General features: G+C 38.0%; 1 protein-coding gene across 2 annotated transcripts in view; it reads right to left on the minus strand.

The window, feature by feature from the left end:
• LOC150082000 (protein meiotic P26-like) overlaps positions 1 to 23,545 on the minus strand; it is a 263,546-nt gene that overhangs the window by 163,962 nt on the left and 76,039 nt on the right. For both annotated transcript variants that reach the window (XM_090379044.1, XM_090379043.1), the window contains exons 2-3: positions 21,881 to 22,116; positions 17,930 to 18,136 (exon numbers count right to left, since the gene is read on the minus strand). In XM_090379044.1, coding sequence (XP_090235170.1) covers positions 17,930 to 18,136; positions 21,881 to 22,093 — 420 coding nt within the window. In that variant the 5' untranslated portion in view covers positions 22,094 to 22,116. The remainder of the gene's footprint in view (positions 1 to 17,929; positions 18,137 to 21,880; positions 22,117 to 23,545) is intronic.

A 23,545-nucleotide genomic window follows, 5' to 3' on the forward strand; every position in this document is an offset into this window, starting at 1 on the left:
GGCAGGGTCTTTGCTGTGACAGCCTTGGGGAGGGGGGGGGGCGAGACTATCCCCCTCACATAGATATTTATTCAGCTGAGCTTCTAATTTTTCCAAGTTTTCAGCTTTAAACACCCACTCAGGAAAAGTATTGCAGTAATTAACAACTCACTGGCTAAAAGCAAACTTCCTGCAATCTAGTCTAAACCTCTCCCACCCCCACCACACTGTAATTTGAATTTATGGCCTTCAGTTGTGAATAATAACGGTAAAAATTTCACCGTTATTATTCACAACTTCATTTTACTTTCACCTCTGAGTCTTATGCACCTGAATTAAAATCTCTTCTAAGGTGTTCTAGTTTCCAAACTCTGCAGCCCACATATTCAAAAGTTTTTTTCACATGGGTATATACCAGGCACATTTTCATCTTTGGACCTTTCAAGAAGCTTAACATCTTTTTTAGGCGAGGTTTCCATACCTGAATACAGTATTTCAGTGTGGTCTCACATTGCCTTAAAAAGTGGTATAATGACTTCCTTATCCCAAAAAGCAAATGTTCAATAAATCATCGATAGGACACTATGGGCCCTCCTTGCTGCCTGTCTACACTGCCTGGAGAACTTCATATCAGATCATATCATAACTCAGAAATCTTTTTCTTCCACTACTATTATTATTTCAACCCTTCCAAGCATGCAAGTTATTTTTGGACTACTATTCCCAAAGCATAAGACCTTGCATTTTGCTGCATTAAAAGATAACTGCCAGTTTTCCAACCATCTCTGAAATCTATCTACATTGTGCTGAAGAAGTTGTGCCTGGCGATCATTTACTACTTTACTGATCTTGATATCATCACATCCCTTCATCGGTGTCATTTAAGAAATTCAAAAACAAGAGTGGTCCCAGTCCTGATCCTGAGAACACCACTTCTTACATTAGCCCAACCTGAAGAATAACCATTAATCACAACCAGCCCTCTGCCTAGTGCCCTGTAGCCATTCTCAACCTATCTAATGATTTTCCCTGTGATTCCAACATGTTCCAGCTTATGTAGTAACCTTGCATGCAGGACTGAGTCAAATACTTTGATGAAATCTAAGTAAACGAATGTTGAAATTATTTTCTGCATCCAGCTCAAGAATGACTGTTAAAATAGCTAACCAGGTTGGGTAAACATGATTTTCCCTTTATAAAACCTGTATTTCCTTCAGAATTCCATGTCTATCTAAATGAATGTCCAATGCACTTTTTTTTATCATTACCTCCATGATGCTGTTTCCTACAACTGAAGTCAGGCTGGCCTGTTGTTATTTACCCACTTCACTCTTAGGGCCACATTTATGTTTTGGTGATATACCGCCACTTCTCCAATCCAAGGGAATAACTCCTGAATCTAGTGATGACCTCATAATTAACATTAACGGTTCAATGAACTTTCTTGCCCCCTCCCTCAAATTAATGGATATATGCTAGCAACTCCAGAAGCCTTACTCACTTTTAGGCTTGAAAGTTTTTCAAATAAATAATCTGCAATTTCAATATCACTAATTTCATGTTTTCCAGCTTCACTAGCACAATTTGTTCTCACTATGAAGGGTCTTTCTTCTGAACAGGAACTTTGCAAAATACAAAGTTCCTGTTCAATTCATCTGCAACATCAACAGAGTTAATTTTTATAACTTTCCCACATCCACCGTGCAAGAGCCCAATGCGATTTGCTGTTTTCTTCTTAGTATGAGAAAAACTCCCTGTCCGTGTTCTTCGCTCTTTAAATTTTCTCATGCCGTCTTTTTTTCTGCTCTATTAAATTGACTAGTTCATTCATTCATTCATCTCAGAATCCTCCTTGTGCTATATTTTCTTAATAGTATATATACTTTCAAGGCTTCCGTGGCTTTAACTTTGAAATTATACTATAACTATACCAAAATTTCAAATACTGACTGGAACTTCTGGGCTGGTCACACACACACACACACACACACACACACACACACACACACACACACACACACACACACACACACACAGCAAAACCTTTCTGGATTTATTGGATAACTTTTTCCTGCAGCAGCACGTTTGGGGGAGAGAGACAATGAGAGAAAGCGATACTCAATTTGATTATAAGCAGCGACTCTATGCATTAAAAATTTGCAGATTAAGGAACCACTGGATGGCAGTGTACATAATATATTGGTGTGGCATCTAATTAAAGACATAACTAATGTTAAGGGTAAGGGGAAGGTATTTTGTTTTCATAAAAGTGACTACACGGTGCCTTAAGTTTTCAAATTATTTTCAGTGGGTCAAAATGATGTTACTGATTATGTTTATTAAGAGAATTGTTTTAACATTATGATTAAAGAAACTGAATGCAAAAAATTATGTTGACATCATAATGATACTTAGATATAAAGGCTTGTCACAGACATTTTCTCAAGTATGATAGGATAGGGCTTGCTACCATGAGTCTAAAATGTTGATGGAACTGATATTCAGGTGAGACTTGCGTCAAGTAGACCGAATTTTGGTGAAGTCCAGTTGCTCTGCAACAACCATATTCTCTGCTTGCACCTTCACGATGGTGTAACTGTCAGTAACCCAGGGTACCCCCCATGCAAGTCCTTAGTCAGGATACCCCCGCGTCCAAGCCTGTTGAAGTCCAGTTGCTCTGCAATAACCATACTCTCTGCTTGCACCTTCATGATGGTGTAACTGTCAGTAACCCAGGGCAAACCCCGTCCGTGCAAGTCCTTAAATAGGTAACCACCCAGGTGTGAACTGACATAAGCAGGGGTCAAGGTGCAGAGTCTACTAATACAGAAGAATGTCATCAGGAAATATTAGGTGATGGATAACTCTCATCAACTAATGCAATACCACCACTTCACTTATAGGAGGCTTCAAGTGGTGAAACTCATATTTAATCTCCAGAGCAAAAAACTCAGACAACTCCCTGCCCCCATACAGAACAATTTCTTAGTACAGTGGATTCCAGTTATTTGGGCCACCGGTTAATTGGGGCAGCCGTTTATTTGGGACAAATCCTAAAAAACAGAACCCAATTGAGAAAATAGCCAGGATTTACTTCGCTTAATTGGGACAACATGCCGTTTAACCGGGGCAGAAGACCACAGGATTGGAGATTACCCTACAATTGTCACCTACCGTACCACGTGGTTCAGTCAGATTTCACAACCATAAAACAATAAAAACAATTAGCAAACATCTGTTTATTGGGCTTTTCTGTTAGTGCACTCTTTCATAAACGAACAGTAAACTCGATCTTATTGAATTTGTGATAATACCTACAGCTGGAATTCTGTGGGTTTTTATGGTGAAATGTGTTTACACTTCCATGGAATCTACAATCATATAAAAAAATAAATTTTCAGATCTCTTCATTTGTATTTTTTTAAAAGCTTTGTAACTCGTTACTCAGTTCTCACTTGCGCGTATCGTGTTACTTGCAATTTGTGTGTGCCGTGTTCTTTGTTATTGATTGTTTAGCTTTTTACTGTTTTAAATTTTAACCCCCACCCACATTTTTCAATGAACAGAAATGTCAACTAGTTAGTATGTACATATTACAGTACGTATCATTTAATTTTTTAATTGGTAAGGTAATAAAGGGTAAATTTGTGCTTAATATATCTTTACTTTTATAGCCTGTGGATAATATTCCTCCTATTTTCGCTAATTAGAATCATTGTTTAATAGAATTAAAATTAAATTCACAAATGTGATCACAATGACTGGCGATTACTACACATCGTATAGTGAGCAGTACTTTACTATGGCGAGTCCATCGTAACGTGATTTGATTGTACAGTGAACCAATTGTAAAGCGGGGGTTCACTGTATTTTTAACTATTTACGTGAAACTTTGGATAATTGGGGCAGCCGCTTAATCGGGCCAAAATGCACTAGTCTTGATGTGTCCCAAATAACTGGAATCGATGTATTAGTATTAATAGTGGCAAATTATGCAAGAAAACAAGCTTATATAGCATCAGCAAAAAAAAATCCTATTCATTCATTCATTCATTCCCCTTCAATACTTTATCCAGTTCTTCATTGAATTTATTTAAGCTATCAACTTCCACAGTGACAGATGGAAGTTTGTTCCAGCAATCAACCACTTCTCGCTAAAGGCAAATTTCTGCACATCTATTCAGCAACTTTCTTTCCTTCATATGAATTTACAGACCCCACAAGTGCATAATCTGAAAGTGGAAAAAATTGAGAAAAAACTGAAAGTGGAAATTGAGCTTGCTCAAAACATTCAAAGCCTTAAACACCTCAATCAGATCACTTGGCAGGTGCCTAGTCTCCAGACACTGCAATTTGCAGAACTGAAGCTTTTCTTGATAAGAGTACCCCTTTGTTCCCCTCACCCTTCTCTGTACTAGTTACAGTACTAGTTACAGCCTTCCTAAAATGAGGCCTCCAGACCTGTATGCAGTACTCAAGGTGTGGCCTGATCATTGCCTTATTAAAGAGATCAAGATTGAGACCGAGAGTATCCTGTGCGGACGTACATTTTTGGCGCTCCTGGAACAGAGAAGTTTTTTCTGATTTATTTTCTGTTTTATTAGCTTAAATTGTCATATTAACTTATTTTCTAGAGTAGTTTTATATTCTTATTTATGATACTTAGATTAAAGTAACTTAGATAGATATTTTGTAGGTATTACTTAGTATCGAAAAGGGTATCAAATCCACGTGTTTACCGTTCGTAATTGCCGCCATTGTAATGCGATACAAAATATCTCGAAATAGATAGCATAAGCTTAATATAGTATAGTATAGTATATAATATTGTCAATTAATCAGATAATTAATCTTGTTGAACTTCATTGTCAATTAAATTGTACTTTTAAGTATACATATAACGACTTGGGTTACGTAACATAAATAATTAGTAAAAAATAAATAATTAATACTTAACTTGATACGGAAGTTATATAAAGTGATTTCGTAGATAACACTCGATACTGAAACATAAATATAGCATTATAACTGTGTTGAGATATAAGTTTAGGGTTTTAATTTTGTACTGAAATTGAAATTTTATTGAAATTAAATCGAAATCATAACTCTGACCAGAGCAGCAAAGCAAAAGGCTCAAACAAATGGGAGTGCTGTGGCTCAGGGGAGAACTGAGGGGAGCAGTTGCTGCCCTCTGAATCACAGCCTATTAAAATGCACTACTTGCTTGATGTTTGCGGAGCAGTCAGGTACGGGACATGATACTGCCATGGGGGATGTGTGTGTGTGTGTGTGTGTGTGTGTGTGTGTGTGTGTGTGTGTGTGTGTGTGTGTGTGTGTGTGTGTGTGTGTGCGCGCGCGCGATGCAAGGAGTGTAAGGAAATCAGGCGACAACTCAGCATTCTTATGGGCCTATATGAGAGCTTGAAGGACAGGGTGGATGCCCTCGAAGGATTAAAACTGAGGGGCCCATCAAGCTCTCAGCTACCCACACCAATGCCAGAGCTTGCACTTGGTCATCGCGCAACACAGCGGCAGACCCCAAGGCAGAATGCGCTGGTCCCAAAGGAACTAGTAGTTGTTGGTGACTCTATTGTCAGGGAAACGGGAAACATGCTTTGTAAAAAGGATAGGTGGAACAGGACCAGGGTATGTCTGGCAGGGGCAAAGGTTGATGACGTTGTAGAGCGGATATCATCTTTGAAGGGCACAAAAGGTGATATAGTTGTACACAAAAGGTGATATAGTTGGCACTAATGATATTAAGAGTAGGAGACCGACAGAATTACTTAACAAGTACAGGTCACTGTTGAAAAAAAGCTGTGAATTAGGGTTGAATTTGAAAGTGTCTGCAGTTCTGCCCACACACGATAGGAGGGAGTAATGATGAGAGCCCAGTTGATCAATTCGTCCCTGGAAGGATTGTGCAAGGCTCAAGATGTAGAATTTTTTTCAGCCTGGTCTGTACTTGTCAACAGGAGAGACTGCTTCTACAGGGATGGGATACACTTAAATAGAAAGGGTGCAAGAATGTTTGCTGATGCTATCGAGGCAGTGTTAGGTGGGTCGGAAAACTGCTAGATTGGGGGGATACAAGGACTAATATATTAACAGACTAATATATTAACAGTAGCCACTGGCGGAGGTGAAAGTGATACTTGCACTGCTTCTATTGCAATGAGCCGCAGCCTGGAAAATAAGATGCAGGATATTTCAGAGACTGCTGGGAATCATTGGGGTACAAATAAACACATAGGTTGTGTTAGGGTAGCTAAGAAAAAGAACAGGCGCATGTATACTTGCGTGTACACCAATGCTAGGAGTTTGGTAAATAAATTTGATGAATTTGAGGTATTGCTCAAAACATCAAAGGCAGATATTGTTGGGATATCAGAGACGTGGTGTCACACAGATATACGGAATGCAGAACTGGAATTTGGGGAGTACAGTGTCTACAGAAAGGATAGACAGGATAGGAAGGGAGGAGGGGTTATGCTATTAGTTAAGAAATACATAAAATCCAAGGAAGTGAAGCCAGTCGACATTGCTGGACAGTGCAGCGTCGAGTCAGTTTGGTGTGACAGCATTGGGAGATCAAAATTGAGAGTAGGAGTGTGCTATAGCCCTAATGACTCTGATGAGTATAATAAGAAACTGTGAGGGGAAATAGATAATGGGGGATTTTAATTTCCCAGATATTGACTGGAATTTGGGGGCTGGTCACTCACACACTAGCAAGGCTTTTGTGGATTTATTGGATGATTGTTTTCTACATCATCATGTTCAGGAGGCAACTAGAGGGAGTAATACTTTTGATTTGATTATCAGTAGTGATTCTTCATGCATTAAGAATCTGCAGGTAAATGAACCACTAGGTGGCAGTGATCACAGTGTGCTGAAGTGGGATTTGCTCAAAGACGTAACTACCATTAGGGGTAAAGGGAAGGGTTATTGCTTTCGTAAAGGCGACTACGATGGACTGAGACAGTATTTAAATTCTATACAGTGGGACCAACTGATGATGTTACCAACAGCAAATTCAAAATGGGAAGCATTCAAAGAACTTATCTTGGAAGCTACTAGGCTTTACATACCAACTAAGAAATATTGTTCAAGGTTTAGGCCTAAGTGGATGTCAGATGAACTAATGAGACATATGGCAGAGAAGAAAAATGCATGGGATACATACAAATTAACACTTGACACAGAAGCCTATGATAGATACAAGTTGATCTGTAACCAAGTTACAAAGGAGGTTAGGCAGGCGAAGGCAGATTACGAGAAATCTTTGGCAAGGGATGCAAAGAAAAACAGCAAAGAGTTCTTTACTTATGTAAACTCTAGAAGGAAGGGGATGAATCAGATTGGTCCACTTGATATCGGTGGGTCAACTGTTGATGATCCTGCTCAGGTAGCTAACAAACTGAATGAATATTTTGCATCGACATTCACACATGAGGAGTTATTCAGCGAGGGGAATGCCAGAGTTGTATTCAACTCTGGCAGTAAGCTAGAGAATCTTGTAATAACTGAGAGTAAAGTGGAGGAGCAATTGTTGAAGATAAATACAAGAAAGGCACCTGGGGTGGATGGGATCTATCCAGTTATATTAAAGCAAAGGAAGTAAGCAAACCCTTAGCCATAATTATGAGAGCTTCCTTGGACTCAGGGGAAGTACCCATGGACTGGAGATGTGCAAATGTGACCCCAATTCACAAAGGAGGATCAAAGGGTGACAAGTAATTATAGACCTGTTAGTTTACCTTCTGTTCCTGAAAAATTAATGGAGGCACTGGTTAAAGAAGCACTGCAGGATCATCTATACAAGACTTCACTTATAGCTCAGACACAGCATGGTTTTGTTAAGGGGAAGTCTTGCCTAACCAATCTGATTGGATACTATGATGCAGTCACAAAAGAACTGGATGCAGGGAATAACTTTGATATTATATACTTGGATCTTAGAAAGGCTTTTGATACTGTTGCACATGGAAGACTGCTGCACAAATTGGAGCAGTGTGGCATTGGAGGCAAATTGCTGCTATGGATAAAGGGGTGGTTGAGGGGGAGAAGACAGAGTGGTAATCAATGGACACTGCTCATCGTGGACTAATGTTATTAGTGGAGTCCCTCAGGGTTCAGTATTGGGTCCATTATTGTTTTCTGTATTTATAAATGATATTGATGATGGTATATCAAGCTTAATGTCCAAGTTTGCAGACGATATGAAGGTTGGCAGGGTTGTCAAGGACACTACTGACACTATGCTACTGCAACAGGATCTGGAAAGGTTGAGCAGATGGGCTGAGAGGTGGCAAATGAAGTTTAACATTGACAAATGTAAAGTACTACATATGGGAAACAGCAACCCCAGAGCAACGTATCAACTCTGTGGTACTACAGTGACAGTGGTAGAGAATGAAAGGGACCTGGGGGTGGTTGTGCATGCAGATATGAAGTTTTCTGAGCAGTGCAGATGGGCTGCAAGAGTAGCTCATGGTGTATTGTCGATGATATATAGGAATTTTTCTAGCAGGGATAAGGAGGTGATTATTCCCTTGTATAAGGCAATGGTCAGACTGCACCTAGAGTACTGTATACAGGTCTGGAAGCCTCATTTCAAGAAGGATGTAGAGATGCTGGAACGAGTACAGAGAAGGGCAACAAGATTAGTGAATGGAACAAATGGGTGCTCTTACGAAGAAAGGCTTACGTTTTGCAAATTACAGTGTCTGGAGACTAGGCACCGGCGAGTTGATCTGATAGAGGTGTATAAAGCCTTGAATGGTTTGAGCATGCTCAATGCTGATGGGATTCTTCCTCTTGCTCAGAATAATCACCTGAGAGGGAATAAATTCAAATTGAGGAAAGACAGATGTAGGATAGATGTGAGGAAATTTGCCTTTAGCCAGCGGGTGGTTGGTTGGTTGAATAGACTTCCATCCCTTGTCGTGGAAGTTGATAGCCTAAATAAGTTTAAGGCTCAGCTGGACAGGTATTTCGAACAAACAGAGGGGTGAAATGGAAGTGTTTATTTTTTATTATTTATTTATTTATTTATTTATTTTTTTTTTTTAGGCTGATGCTGGATAAGCTTGCTTTCTTGCATCAAATGCCTCTACTAATGCTAATGCTAAAGAAGTGTACAAATCTCAAACTGGAACTTATTGCATTATAAGAATATTTGAGTCACTGAAGAAATGCATGCCTGCCTTTAAACAAATGTAACTGGGGGCACATCAGGGACTTGAGTATCTTGTGATCTGTCAAGTGATGCATCCCCGATTTGGGTCCCAGATAAGAATAGTCAAGTGCATATTGCTCTGGTTGAAGGTGATCTGGTTTTATTTGTAGACTATTGTCAGGGAAACAGGCAGTATTTTTTTGTAATAAAGAATCAGAGTGTGTTTTGTTTGCTGGGAGCAACAGTTGATGATGTTACTTACAGGCTGTGGGGAAGGGGGTAAAAAAGAGCATTATTATTCATGTGGTGACAAAAAATATTAAAAAAGCAGATCTGACAATTTGTTGAATAAATATAGGAGCATGCTGAAAAAATACCTTGAGTTAGGTCAGAATGCATGTGTGTCTGCAATTCTACCCAGGCATGATAGGAGGGAGCATGTGCTGAAAGCCTCGTAGAACAACTCACGACTTGAGAGAATATGCAAGGCTCTGGGAGGAATTTTCTCCCTTTTTATTGGCGTGGCCCACACTTGTAGAGATTTTGGAATCTCTCAACATTTATTTTGTAGATGTGGTATTCATTTAAACGAAGGTTGTGCAGGGATTTTTGCCGGTATCGTTGAGAATACCTTAAGGGTTCAGGGAAATAGTTATAGGAGAGAAGGCTAATATAGATCCATGTTTATCCGATGATACAATCAAAGTAGTGCTTGCACTCATCACAAGAAATCTTATTTGCTGCCACAACAGCTGATGTTGGCAAGATGTTCTGAGTGCAGCAACATTTCAAATGAGCAGGATATGAAAGAGAGGAAAACAAGTTTAAATAACGGAGTGTGTCAGGGTAGCAAACTATAGAAGAATATTTAGTCCTAACTGTGTCTACAGAAATTTCGGGAGTGTTGTCAATAAAATGGCTGGATTTCAAATTGGTTAGGACAACTAATGTTGATATAATAGGGCTAACAGAAACATGGTGCCATCCAGAAATTGGGGATGACGAGTTCCACTATGGTATGTATAATGTATTTAGGAAAGATAGGAGAGGTTGTCATGCTTCTTATCAAAGGCAGCCTGAGTGCAAAAAGAGAGTTTGTTGAGTCTGAAGTTAAGTCTGCCAGCATATAATCTGTGTGGTGTGAGTTAGTTGAAAGCAAAGATATAATGAGAGTGGGAGTAACCTACAGACCAGAAGAATGTGATGAGAGCCTTTACATGCAAATAGAATATGCAAGAAAGCATTAAAGTCTTATTATGGGAGACTTCAATCTGTCCCACATTGATTGGAATAAGTGGGAGGTAAACTCACCATGGGGAAAAACTAGATATTTATTAATTCTAAAAGCATGTCAAAGATAATACTAGGAGTGAGAATATTCTTGACCTCATCATAACTCACGAATTAGATGACATCACAGAGCTTAAAATACAAGAACCATTAGCAGGTAGTGATTATACAGTCATCAGTTGAAAGCTAAAGAAAGATACTACAGGTAGTTAAAGGTAAAAGCATGGGTTTTTATTTCAGAAGAAGGGACTGGTAGTTTTAGGCACTGTATGAAATCTATTAATTGGGTGAACTGCTGAGTTTGTTTGTTATTTGGTTTTTAGGAGCATTAGCAACTAAGGCCATATTGCTCCGGGATATGCAGTGGTCATTCCCTGACCTTTCTGCATCCTCCATAATTGGTGGTGACGGGCTTGAACCCCAGTCTAATCAAGAAGCATGTGCTATGCACTGCTGCTCCTTCCCACCTGGCTACGGAGGCGCTGAACTGCTGAGTGAGGACGAATACTTGAATTATGGAATACCTTTAAAGCAAAAATCACAAAAGCCACGAATGCATACATACCATTAAGAATATATTGCAGGAGGAGGATTTGATTTGTAACAGTACTACAGATAAGGTTAAAGAGTCCAAGGCTGCAAATGAGAAAGCACTTGATAAAACAGCAAAGAATGGGGACATGGAATTTTTCGTGTGTGTGAATAAAAGGAAGGAAAAAGCAAATCAGATCAGACCCTTGTGCACTGGATGTGGGAAAGTCTTAGATGAATTGTTGCCGATGTTGCAAATGAATTGAACAGATACTTTGCATCTGCTTTTATTGACGAAAGACCCTTCATGTTGATAAGAGGCTGTGCAAGTGAGGCAGAGTCGTATGAACTTAGTGATTTCGATATTACAGATCACTGTTTATTTGAAAAACTTTCAAGTATAAAGGCAAGTAATACTCCTGGAGTTGATGCCATATACCCAATAATTTTGAGGGAGAACACCAGGGAGTGTACTGAACCACTGAAGTTAATTATGAGGGCATCATTAAATAAGAGAGATTTTCCTTTGTATTTAAGAAGTGCCAACATATCACTGATACTTAAAGGCGGTTCTAAGAGCGAGTTGGTAACTACAGACCAGTTAGACTGATTTCAGTGGTAGGGAAAATCTTAGAAGCAATTATTTAAGAGTACAATCCAGGGACATTTAGATAGATAAAGCATTCTGAATAACACGCAACACTGTTTTGTTAAAGGAAAATCATGTTTAACTAACATGGTAGCTATTTTGACCCAGTTACTCATTAGCAGGATATAGGGAAAAGTTTTGACACAGTTTATTTGGATTTTAGTAAAGCATTTGACTTACTCTCTCATAAGAGGTTATTGTATAAGCTGGAACATATTGGGATTACTGGAATAATTCTAAGATGGATTGGTGGGTGGCTGCAGGGTAGAAGGCAAGGGGTTGTGATCAATGGATATTCTTAAGATTTATGTTAAGTCAGAAGTGGGGTTCCAAAAGAATCAGTCCTTGGACCATTGTTTCTGATTTTCATAAACAACATCCACGATCGGATAGAAGGCTTGATGCCAAAATTTGCAGACAACATAAATATTGGTAGAGTAGTTCGTGATCAGTACCAAGCAGAGCTCCTTCAGAATGACTTGAACAAGCTATAAGAATGGTCAAAAAAGTGCCAGGTTTGTTTTAATGCAACAAAATGCAAGTCTTACACTTGGGGAATAACAATCTCAAAATAAATTATACACTTGGTGGGGTTGAATAAAAAACAGTGGAGGAAGAAAGGATTCTGGGAGTTATAATATGGGCAAATATGAAGTTTACTGAGCAGAGTAAACAGGCAGCCAGGAAAGCTCTGGTGTCCTATCAATGATTTATCAAACATTATCCTGTAGAGATATGGAGTAATAATCCCACTGTAAAAGGCAATCGTAAGACCACATTTGGAATATTGTATTCAAGTAGGGAGACCCATCTGAAAAAAAGACATTGAGCTACTTGATGGGATCCAAAGATGGGCAACTCGCATGATGAGATCTGCAAAAGGATAACCATATGAGGAAAGACTCCGTAAATGCAAGCTACAGAGCTTGTCAAGCAGGCACCTCAGAGGAGACCTGATTGAAGTTTATAAGGCTCTGAGATGGGTTAATAAAATGAATGAAGGCAGAATTTTCACTATTATAAAGAATTCCAGAATTCAGGGGCCATAAATTAAAAGGGAAGAGGTTTAGACTACTTTGTATTAAAGTTTTCTTTTAGCCAGCAAGTTAATGATTGCTGGAACAGGGTGCCTTCACAGGTAGTTGAGGCTGAAAGTTTGAATAAATTCAAAATTCAACTGGATAGTTACCTACATGAGTAGGGAAACAAATAATTTGTATTTTCTTATCTACTAGGGTCCCCAAACCAACCATGCAGCAAAAGTCTGTGGCTTCTTTGCACTATATGGCTATTACTATAATCACCTCCTTATTCCTCCTAGCAAAATTCCTGTATATCACTGACAAAACCCCATGATCTGTCCTGGCAATTTGCCTGCACTGCTCAGTAATATTTATATTTGATTGCAAATAATACCAGGTCCTTTTCATTTCCCAATACCCTGAGCATAGTATCACACAGCTGATATGTTATTCTGGGATTACTGTAACCCATATGCAGTACCTTCCATTTGTCAATGTTAAACTTTAATTGCCATTTCTCAGCCCATCTGCTTAATTTTTCTAAATCTTGTTGCAGCAATATACCTTTATTAGTGTTGTTAACTACCTTGCCAACTTTTATATCATCAGAAAACTTAGACATAAAGCCTGATATACCTCATCAATATCATTAATAAAGACAGAGAATAACAATGGGTCCAGCACCTAACCCTGTGGGACTCCACTAACAACATTAGTCCATAAAGAGCAGTGTCCACTGACACTGCTCTTCATGGAAGAATGTTGTTAGTGGATGCAAAAAATCATATTAAAATTATTTTTTGCATCCTGTTCCTTTGTCACTGCAGAAATTCAATCACCACACTTTGCTTGATCTGTATACAGGAACTCCCCAACTTACATAATACTTGACTTACGGAAATTCGACTTAACGTACGTTTTTGCCGGCCAGTGTAAACTTTAAAAAATCGTGGAAACTCGTTTTGCATCCTGTAGGAATAAATGGAGGTATCGTGAAAATATCATAATGTGAAACCAATAACACACTGTTTTATTTTTATTTTTATTTTTTTTCCCCTCTCTTGTAATTCATTCCAAGTGCTTGGAATTTGAAAATTTTGCTATATTACTAAGCTATTTATCTCTTTAAAAGGTCATTTTTATAATGGAAATTGTGCTACCTTTTCATCGTTATCATATGTTCCCTTACAAGAATCAATTTTGAACGCCTTTGTGATATTTTTCTAAAGCACATTTCTGGAGGTTATTTTATTTTATTTTTTTTTTTTTTAGGAGCATTAGCAACTAAGGCCATATTGCTCCGGGATATGCAGTGGTCATTCCTGATCTTTCCACATCCTCCGTATTTGGTGGTGATGGGCTCGAACCCTGGTCTAATCACGAAGCGTGTGCTACGCACTGCTGCTCCTTCCCACCTGGCTAGGGAGGCACCTCATTTCTGGAGGTCACTACCATAAAACAATAAAAACAATCTGCGCTTCCCGGTTTATTTGGCTTTTCTTCTATTAGTGCATCTAATTATAAACAGGCAGTAAACTCGATCTTATTGCATTTGCAATATTACCGAATTATTGCATTTGCAATAATAGGTGCAATTGTGTGGGTTTTTATGCTATTATGGGGAAATGTGTTTCCCTTCACTGAAATCTTCAAATCATATAAAAAACAAATCATCAGAAACTTCTCTTCATTCCTATTTACTATTATAAATCAACAGGGATTACCTTTATTTTAGATATAGGAAGCTTCTGTGAAGCTTCAGAAGCTTCCTATATCTAAAATAAAGGTAATCGTAATCCCTGTTGATTTATAATATAATAGAATATAGGAATTATCGAGCACTTAATAGCTCTCAATTATCAAATTCCTATTTACGTATTACAATGATGAAGGGAAAGGGATGAACAGAAAGTGCAAGTGCTGGGAAACGAAACAAAATTGATTTAGAAATGAAAATGAAAATGATTAAGTACGAAGCAGGACAAAGTTTGTCATCTATTGTAAGGAAATTAGGTCTCGCTGCTTCAACAGTGAATACTATTTTAAAGGACATTGCGTGTATAAAAGAATGTGTCAAAGGATCAACGCACTTAAGATCAACAGTGATCAAAAAACAGAGTTCAGGTGCTATATCGAAGATGGAACAGCTGTTAATAATATGGATGAAAAATCAGATCCAGAAGTGAGTGCCCCTGAGTCTAATGAACATTCAAGCAAAAAGCAACAAGTATTTATAGAGATATTAAGGATAAGTATGGCGAGCCTCAACACACGTTCATGGCAAGCAACAGGTGGTTTAATAGGTTCAAGCATTGTGCTGGTTTCCACAATGTTAAAGTATGCGATGAATTCGCCAGTGCCGAGTCTGACGCTGGAGAGAAATTTTATGATATGTTGGAAAAAATTATTCATGAATGTGGCTATTCAATGCAGCAAATTTTTAACATTGACGAGACTACTCTGTATGGGAAGAAAATGCCGGATTGAACATACATTGCCAAAGAGGAAAAGACAATGCCAGGTTTCAAGGCTTCAAAAGATAGGGCCATGCTCTTGCTTGGGGCTAATGCAGCAGGAGATTACAGATTAAACCACTGCTTACATACCATTCTGGAAATTCTCGTGCATTTAAGGGCATCAATATAGCCATGCTACCCTTGCATTTTTGATAGAACCAGAGAGCATGGATAACAATATCTCTCTTTGAGGATTGATTTAAATGCTGCTTCATTATGAAGGTTGAAAAATATTGTATAGACAACGATGGTCCTTTCAAGATTTTGCTTCTATTAAATAATGCTCCTGGACATCCTACACATCTAGATGATTTCAATTCGAACGTGAGACTCATATTTCTACCGCCAAACGCGAATTTAAAAGCATACTATTTATGCACATTTGCTCGGGCATTGTCTGCAGTAGACGGTGAGAAAAATTTACAATATTTACCACGCCATCATAAACATTAATAAGGCCTGGGCCGAAATTACAAAAAGTTGTTTAAATGGCACATGGAAGAAAATATGTATAAAGGTTGCAGAGCTACTTCAGTTGGAGGTTGATGCCGAAGACGTGGAGTTAATAGAGGAAGAAGAGAAGGAATTATCTAACGAAGAACTTATTGACTTGCAGGCAGGCAGCGATAGTGAAAGAAGAAAATGCTGACAAAGCTCAAGATGAACTAAATGAAGAGCCAAGATGTTTCATCACCAGAGAGAGAGAGAGAGATGGAATGGCATTTCGTGAAATTGCATCGCCAATGGCAAGGTTTGAGAAGATGGATCCTGACAGCGAACGATTCTTAAAAGTTAAGAGGGGTGAATGATATGCTTGTTTGCTACAAAAAAAATCTACGATGAAAAGAAAAAAGCCACCATGCAGTCATCCATTAATATGTTCTTTAGTAAGGTTGAGTAGACGACCCCTTCTAAATCTCCACAGCCCTCAAACCTCCACGGCAGCGTACTTATCAGCTGAAGATGTCGATCCTGGCAATGATGCTCGAGAGCTAAAACTTACTGACATTATTCCTGTCTCCCCTCTTTTTTTTGTAATTTTATAATTTTGAAATTTTTTTTATTTGCACGCTTCGGTAATTTTTCCTGTATATGAGATAAAAAATTGAATAAATTCAATAAATAATTCTTTTTTGATTCAATCAATTCAGTGAGCATAGTTGCGAGTGCTGCACAAGCAAGGGGGAAATTCCCCCACTTACATATCGTTCCGCGGAATGCAACCCTAACATAAGTCAGGGAATTCCTGTATCTGCAACATTCACCAATTTGGCGGATGCCGCCCCTGTTATGAAAGACCTGAATAAGTGTTTAACAGAAGCCTAATAATAATAATACGAGGTTCTACCTAAAAGTTCCCAAAATGTATTTATAAAATAAATTAGACTCGCCCTGGGTCTTATTCACCACTGTCAACTTCGAAGTAGTCCCCTTGAGAACGTAAACACCAATCTCAGCACTTCTCCCATGATTTGAATGTGTCCTGAAAGTCCTTTTTCATCATAGTGTTCAGCTTAGCTTGCGATTCGGTTTGGATATCCTCTACGCTGTCAAATCTTCGACCCTTCAGCTTGATTTTCATTCCTGGGAGGAGGAAGAAGTCGCAGGGGCTGTCTGGCGAATAAGGGGGTGGGGATGATTTTCATGTTGTTAGATGCCAAAAACACCGGTGTTGTTGGCATCCAAAAAGGCCAGTGCATTGTAATGATGAAGGACCCAGTTCTTTGTGTGCCACTTCTCTGGACGTTTCCTCCTGACAGCTTCCCTTAACTGCCTCAGTATGTTGCAGTAGAACTTTTTGTTGACGGTCTGGACAGGAGGGACAAATTCCTTATGGGTAATCCCATCAATGTCCAAAAAACAGATCAGCATGGACTTTATATTGCTCTTCACTTGACAGGCTTTCTTCGGTCAGGGCGAAGATGGACTCTTCCACTGGGATGATTGTTGCTTGATTTCTAGGTCATACCCATATACTCAACTCTCATCACCAGTGACGGCTGTAGAAAGGAAGTTTAGATCACTCCTGGCCCATTCTTGAAGATCTCTGCTGCTAACGTCCATGGGATGCTGCTTTTGGTCTTCACTCAGTAACCGTGCCCAGAACTTGGTGCAATCCTTCTCATGTTCAACTCATCTGACAAAATCCACTGACACATATACCGTACAATAGCCTTACAATGTCACAAATATCGTGGATTAGCCACCTGCGGTCTTCATGGATCACCACCCGAACTTTTTTGCGACATTTTCCGGGGTGGTGCTCAATGATGGATGCCGGGAGCGATCGTTGTCATCAACTGACATTCGACAGTTTTTAAAACAGTTAAACCAGTAGTTCTGCGTCTGGCCTAAAGCATTGTCACCAAAAGCTTGTTTCAACTTCTTACGGGTTTCTGCTGCTGTATCATTAAAAAGGCAACAAAACTTGCAAGCATGTTGCTCTCTCACATCAGCCATTGCAACAATTGCAAACTATGTGAAACACATCGCCAAAGAACTGCACATAAACATTTAATGACTCTATCCAGCCCGATGCCATATGGCACACTGATTCACAAAGGATGCATGAGGCATTACCCAGCACCACAAGTACGTACTAGATGTAGTTCCCATGCAAAATTCAAATTTCGGGAACATTTGTGTGGCACTTCGTACATCAGCATAGGTTTTTTAAAAAAATCGATACAACAAATCTGTAAAATTCCAATTTCATAAAATCTTAATAATAACAAAAAAAATTAATAAATCAAAAACATACCACATGATTTTCAAAACATCTCATATACTGGTGTGCTGTAACACAGTTATTGCAGAGAAAAGTGGCACAATCACTACAGCGAGCTACTGCTTTCTCCTTCGCCTTGCAACTAGTACACACAATCTGCATATTCTCAATTGCCAATAACTCTAGTTGACTGCACATAACATAATCTAGAGGAAGACCTCTAATCCCTTTATTGGATATCTAGTATAAAAACAATACAAAGAAAAGAATAAATATTCATAAAAAACAATCTCAAAACTTTCATACTTGTCAATAAGCAAAAAAAAAATATTCAACTTTAACTAAAAATTAGTTTAAATAATAATGATTTTCATAAGTAGACATTTTCATTACTGCATATTTAACACTATACTGTATTAAATTTGAAGAGATATTTTGGAGAGCACTCCCAGAAGCATACAATGTTTGAAGAGTCTATTCTATCTCAGCAATATCTACACAGATCCTCACAATTGTTCTCTTTGACTGTTTTCTCCATGCAGTCCAGCTTTAAAATCCAAAAATGACTATTCAAAATGAGAGGTTCAATAATTATTTATTTTTGGGTTTCCATGAGCTAATATATAAAACTACATGATAAAACATTTTATCAACTCTTTAGACACTTTAAATGTTAATTATTTATATGATTTTAGTGTATGGTATTTTCTGAAACTTTCATAATCCTAGTTTTCAGAAACATCCCTCACAATACTAAATTATTTCTTTTCTCCCACTTTTAACACTTCTGTCCTACATACTGCACAGTCTTTCTTCTAATTTGGAATCTAACCTGTCTCTTCAAATAGGCCTCTGGGGTTGGGAATAGAATGAATGCAATAAGGACCGCCGATTATGGAGAGTCTGCTGTGGCAGAACATTTCTGGGAGGAGAACCATCAAATCGCCCCAGACGGAGCTGTTATCATCGACAGGGTGCATAGATTTTGGGACCACAAGTGGCTTGAGAGCTTGCGGATCTGTTCCTCCGGGAACAGTACCATTAATAGAGACAGGGGAATACGTATTCATCCCCTCTTTGAGGCAGTGATCCTTAGATGTGATGAACTGTTCCACCTGGCACACTCCCGAGCCGTTTCAGGTTCCAGTATACATGAGGAGAATACTGCCCATGCTCCTGTGGAACCATGTGCTGAAAGCCGTGAGCCTGCTGATATTTAAGGATGTGCTGTACGATAAAACCTTACTGTTGAAAAAAGAGGCTGATGCCTTTGAAAGCTATGGTATATTTTTAGCGCTTTTATCATCTAGTATTTTAATTTCATTGTTTTATTGTAAATATATTTTATTGTAAATAGTATCCTGCAGTTTAATATTATATTTTATACATTGTAATTATTTATTCGATTAAACTTTATTTGTTCTATCTGTCATTTCAATAATTTAAACAGTACAAAACCATAAAATTTTAATATGATTGGTGTATGACAGCATAATGAGTATGAACCTAACCTATCATCAGATTTCAATAATGTATTCAGCAGAAATCTCTTTCTGCTGAATGAATTTCGCCTAAGTAACCAGGTGGGAAGGAGCAGCAGTGCGTAGCACACGCTTCTTGATTAGACTGGGGTTTGAGCCCATCATCACCAAATACGGAGGATGCGGAAAGGTCAGGGAATGACCACCGCATATTCCCGGAGCAATATGGCCCTAGTTGATAATGCTCCTAAAAACCAAATAACAACAACATTTCTGCTGAATACATTCTCGAAAAATGGAATTCTGTCTATTCGCACGTGGTTCCACAGGAGCATGGGCAGTATTCTCCTCATGTATACTGGAACCGGAAACGGCTCGGTTGATCAAATTCATTACAGAAGCATTTGTTTACATTAGTGTTTTTTTTTTTGTTTAGTCTCATGGCAACATAAAAAATTGCTTTTTTTTAGTTCATTAGTTCATTCAGATTCTGAATTAGAAAGTTTTAACAATTCCCCCATCAGAAAGGCTGCTGTGAGATCCTCACACTGTGTCTAAACACTTCACTTCTAACACAAAGTATAAGACATTTCATGGCTTCTAAAACGAGGAAAAACAACTACTGCCAGCCGTTAAACAAGTTGAATATAAACATTAGTCTAGTTTTTCCATATGTTTATATGAAAAAGTAATAGCTGGCAGTACAGTAATTATGCCAGTGTGGAAGGAAAACATTTTATAATAAGTACACCAACCACCACAGCTGCAACAGAAGAAACCAGAAAGCTCACAGCATTGTAAGCAGACCAGAAGCAGTTCAAAAACACACAAACTGTCTATCCTTCATGCAAATTATCTGTTTCCATGACCCACTCCCCATGCACACACGAGAACCCAGATGAATTAATTAATTAATAAAACCAGAAGCAATGGGCCAAAGTATGTTCCATTAATGTTGGAATATAGTCTTCATTTGTATTCTTGAAGCATTTTCATCTAGAGATAATGAAAAACCAGATTTAATCCTGCTAACTTTGTAGAATAAGACGTGTTTGGGGGGTGGTAGCTTAATGGAATGGGCATGAAATCATTCTCAGTGACATACAGATATCTGTGTGTTTCCATGAGGAAATCTAAAGGATGTAAGTATCAGGTTGAGATCCTTATGTTGAGATCCAACTGTTTCAGACTTCCTTTTAATGGATGATAACACAGGTCCTCACAGAGGACTTAAGTCTTTGTAAACTAAAACAGCTCTCCTGGTAAACCAACATTTTTAGAGGGCACATATAGCATGTACGGAATGATCAGCTATACTCCAGTTCTCAATTCAACACAGCATACCATGGATGGGTAGGTTGACAATTTTTAGTGGGGGGGGGGGTGTCACAGATTCCCCTACTAAAAAGGAAAGCTTGTCATTACAACAGGACAATATTGGTGAAAATTATTTGAATGATACTTCCTAATCACACTGACCTCTAGTAGTTGTAAAAGTTTGCATGCACTTTCAGAACACTTTTCAGTTTGTGTGTTGGTAGCTAATACGGGATGGTCATAAAGTAACAGTGTAAAAATATCAAAATGTTTCAATGTAAACATACTAACCTACACACAAGGAAAGAATAACAAATATTGCTTGAAATGCTCTCGCTCTTTCTCTCTGAATCAATAACATCTTGTCTGCCACATCCAATCTATAGCATTTGCTATAAAATAAAATTGCATCAACAATATTTGTAGCAAAATAAACTGAGACCCTGAATCTTGTTTATAATGTTTTCTTGTGTGTACATTAATAAGTTTATGTCAAAATATCTACATATTTTTATGTTAAGTTACTTTGTGACTAATCTCTACATAAAAACCACCTCACAAATCATATGGACTAATTTCCTCTGGGTGTGGGGGTGGAAACCTCTTACAACAAACCTATAGAATCAGAATCAAAGGGCTAAATTAGAACAGAAAACAACTTTTATAAATTTTTATTGAATTAAATAATTAGCAATTACCACTGTTACAGAATAAGTGGCATCCATAACAGCTTTGTTGTTAAATTTCTTAAGTTTTCTTTGTAAACTAATTCTATACTTTTATAATAATGAGTTATTCAAACATACATTTTACTTCCAGCTCCAAGTTTTGATGACTTATCTAGTACAACCAGGAATAAAATTTCTCCGAACAGTAAAATTAATACTGTCTTCAATAAATATAAACAAATCTATTTATTTCCAAGGTTTTAGGAAGTGAAGAATTATATCAATAAAATAACTGCCACCTAACATAATTCTTAAAATTCTACTATCCTCAAGGGATGATATCCCTAGAAAATGTTCAATCTTATCAAAAAATCAAAATATTTTTGCATCCTTTAGAGTTTTAAAAATACACAGAACTAAAATATTACCAATCTTTTAAAAATTTGTGAAATAACACTATTTACTGATAAACTAACATTTAAAAAATAAATTAAAATAAGCTTCAAAGAAATGCTTACTTTGGTTTCTTGTCCACATTCAGGACATTTAATAATCAAGCCACTATGAAATGATTTTCTTTCTTCATTCAGCAGCTTTTCTAAGCATACTTCACAATAGATGTGCAAGCAAGACAGAACTCTCGGTTGATCAAATTTACCATTACATAGCATGCAAGTATGATCCGCATCTCCACATGGAGATGCCAGAGGTGATACATCACAAGAAGCCATCTGAATGATAGTGGCAAACAAACCTATCACAGAAAGGTAAAAAAAAAAAGCATACAGTAAAATATCTTTATAGTTAATTCTGCAAAGAGTACTTGCAATTATTTCTGAATATACCAAACAAACAGAATAAACATTAACATTTAAAATAAGCAGCCTAAATAACTTCTAAAGTTTTATAATTCTGCCATTTTTATCAAGCAATTTTAATCTGTTACTTAAATACAAAAATAAAGCTATATTTGCATGCACTTTTCAAAAAGGACAAAACAGAACAGGGCTTGTCCAATTAAGAAAACTCTCAATGTGGCATTAATCTCTTACATTAAAGCTGTCATGACATGTTGCCTCCGCACTGCATCACAAATGGAGTTAATGCGTAGTCCAAAGAGATATATGGTACTTATTTGTGAGGTTGCATCACTCCCTTGCCAGCCATTTTGGTGATTATTGTTAAAATTAGAGGAAGGTTAGGCACCATTTAAATATAGAGATACAACACCACATGTACAAAGTGAACACTGATAATTTAGACAATAAATCTCTGTATTTCCGAAAATTAGATATAAAATAATGACGCATTTGCATATATTATACAGCTGATACTAATCTGTGCAACTATATGTCATGTGTTCTTTTGAAAGTGTATATGATGAGTATATGATGAGAGCCCTGTCGATCAATTCGGCCCTGGAAAGATTGTGCAAGGCTCAAGGGGTAGAATTTTTTTCAGCCTGATCTGTACTTGTTAACAGGAGAGACTGCTTCTACAGGGTTGGGATACACTTAAATAGAAAGGGTGCAAGAATGTTTGCTGATGCTATCGAGGCAGTGTTAGGTGGGTCGGAAAACTGCTAGATTGGTTGAATACAAGGACTAATAGATTAACAGTAGCCACTGGAAGGGGTGAAAGTGATTCCTGCACTGCTTCTATTGCAATGAGCCGCAGCCTGGAAAATAAGATGCAGGATATTTCAGAGACTGCTGGGAATCATTGGGGTACAAGTAAGCACATGGGTTGTGTTAGGGTAGCTAAGAAAAAAAAACAGGTGCATGTATACTTGCGTGTACACCAATGCTAGGAGTTCAGTAAATAAATTTGATGAATTTGAGGTATTGCTCAAAACATCAAAGGCAGATATTGTGGGGATTTCAGAGACATGGTGTCACACAGATATAAGGAATGCAGAACTGGAATTTGGGGAGTACAATGTCTACAGAAAGGATAGACAGGATAGGAAGGGAGGAGGGGTTATGCTATTAGTTAAGAAATACATAAAATCCAAGGAAGTGAAGCCAGTCGACATTGCTGGACAGTGCAGTGTCGAGTCAGTTTGGTGTGACATAAGCATTGGGAGATCAAAATTGAGAGTAGGAGTGTGCTACAGATAAGTGTGTGACTCTGATGAGTATAATAAGAAACTGTACAGGGAAATATAGAGTGGGCCAGTAAAT

This window comes from Mastigoproctus giganteus, chromosome 8 (genome assembly GCF_048544385.1).
Source record: "Mastigoproctus giganteus isolate SK-2022 chromosome 8, ASM4854438v1, whole genome shotgun sequence".
Lineage (NCBI taxonomy): Eukaryota > Metazoa > Arthropoda > Arachnida > Uropygi > Thelyphonidae > Mastigoproctus > Mastigoproctus giganteus.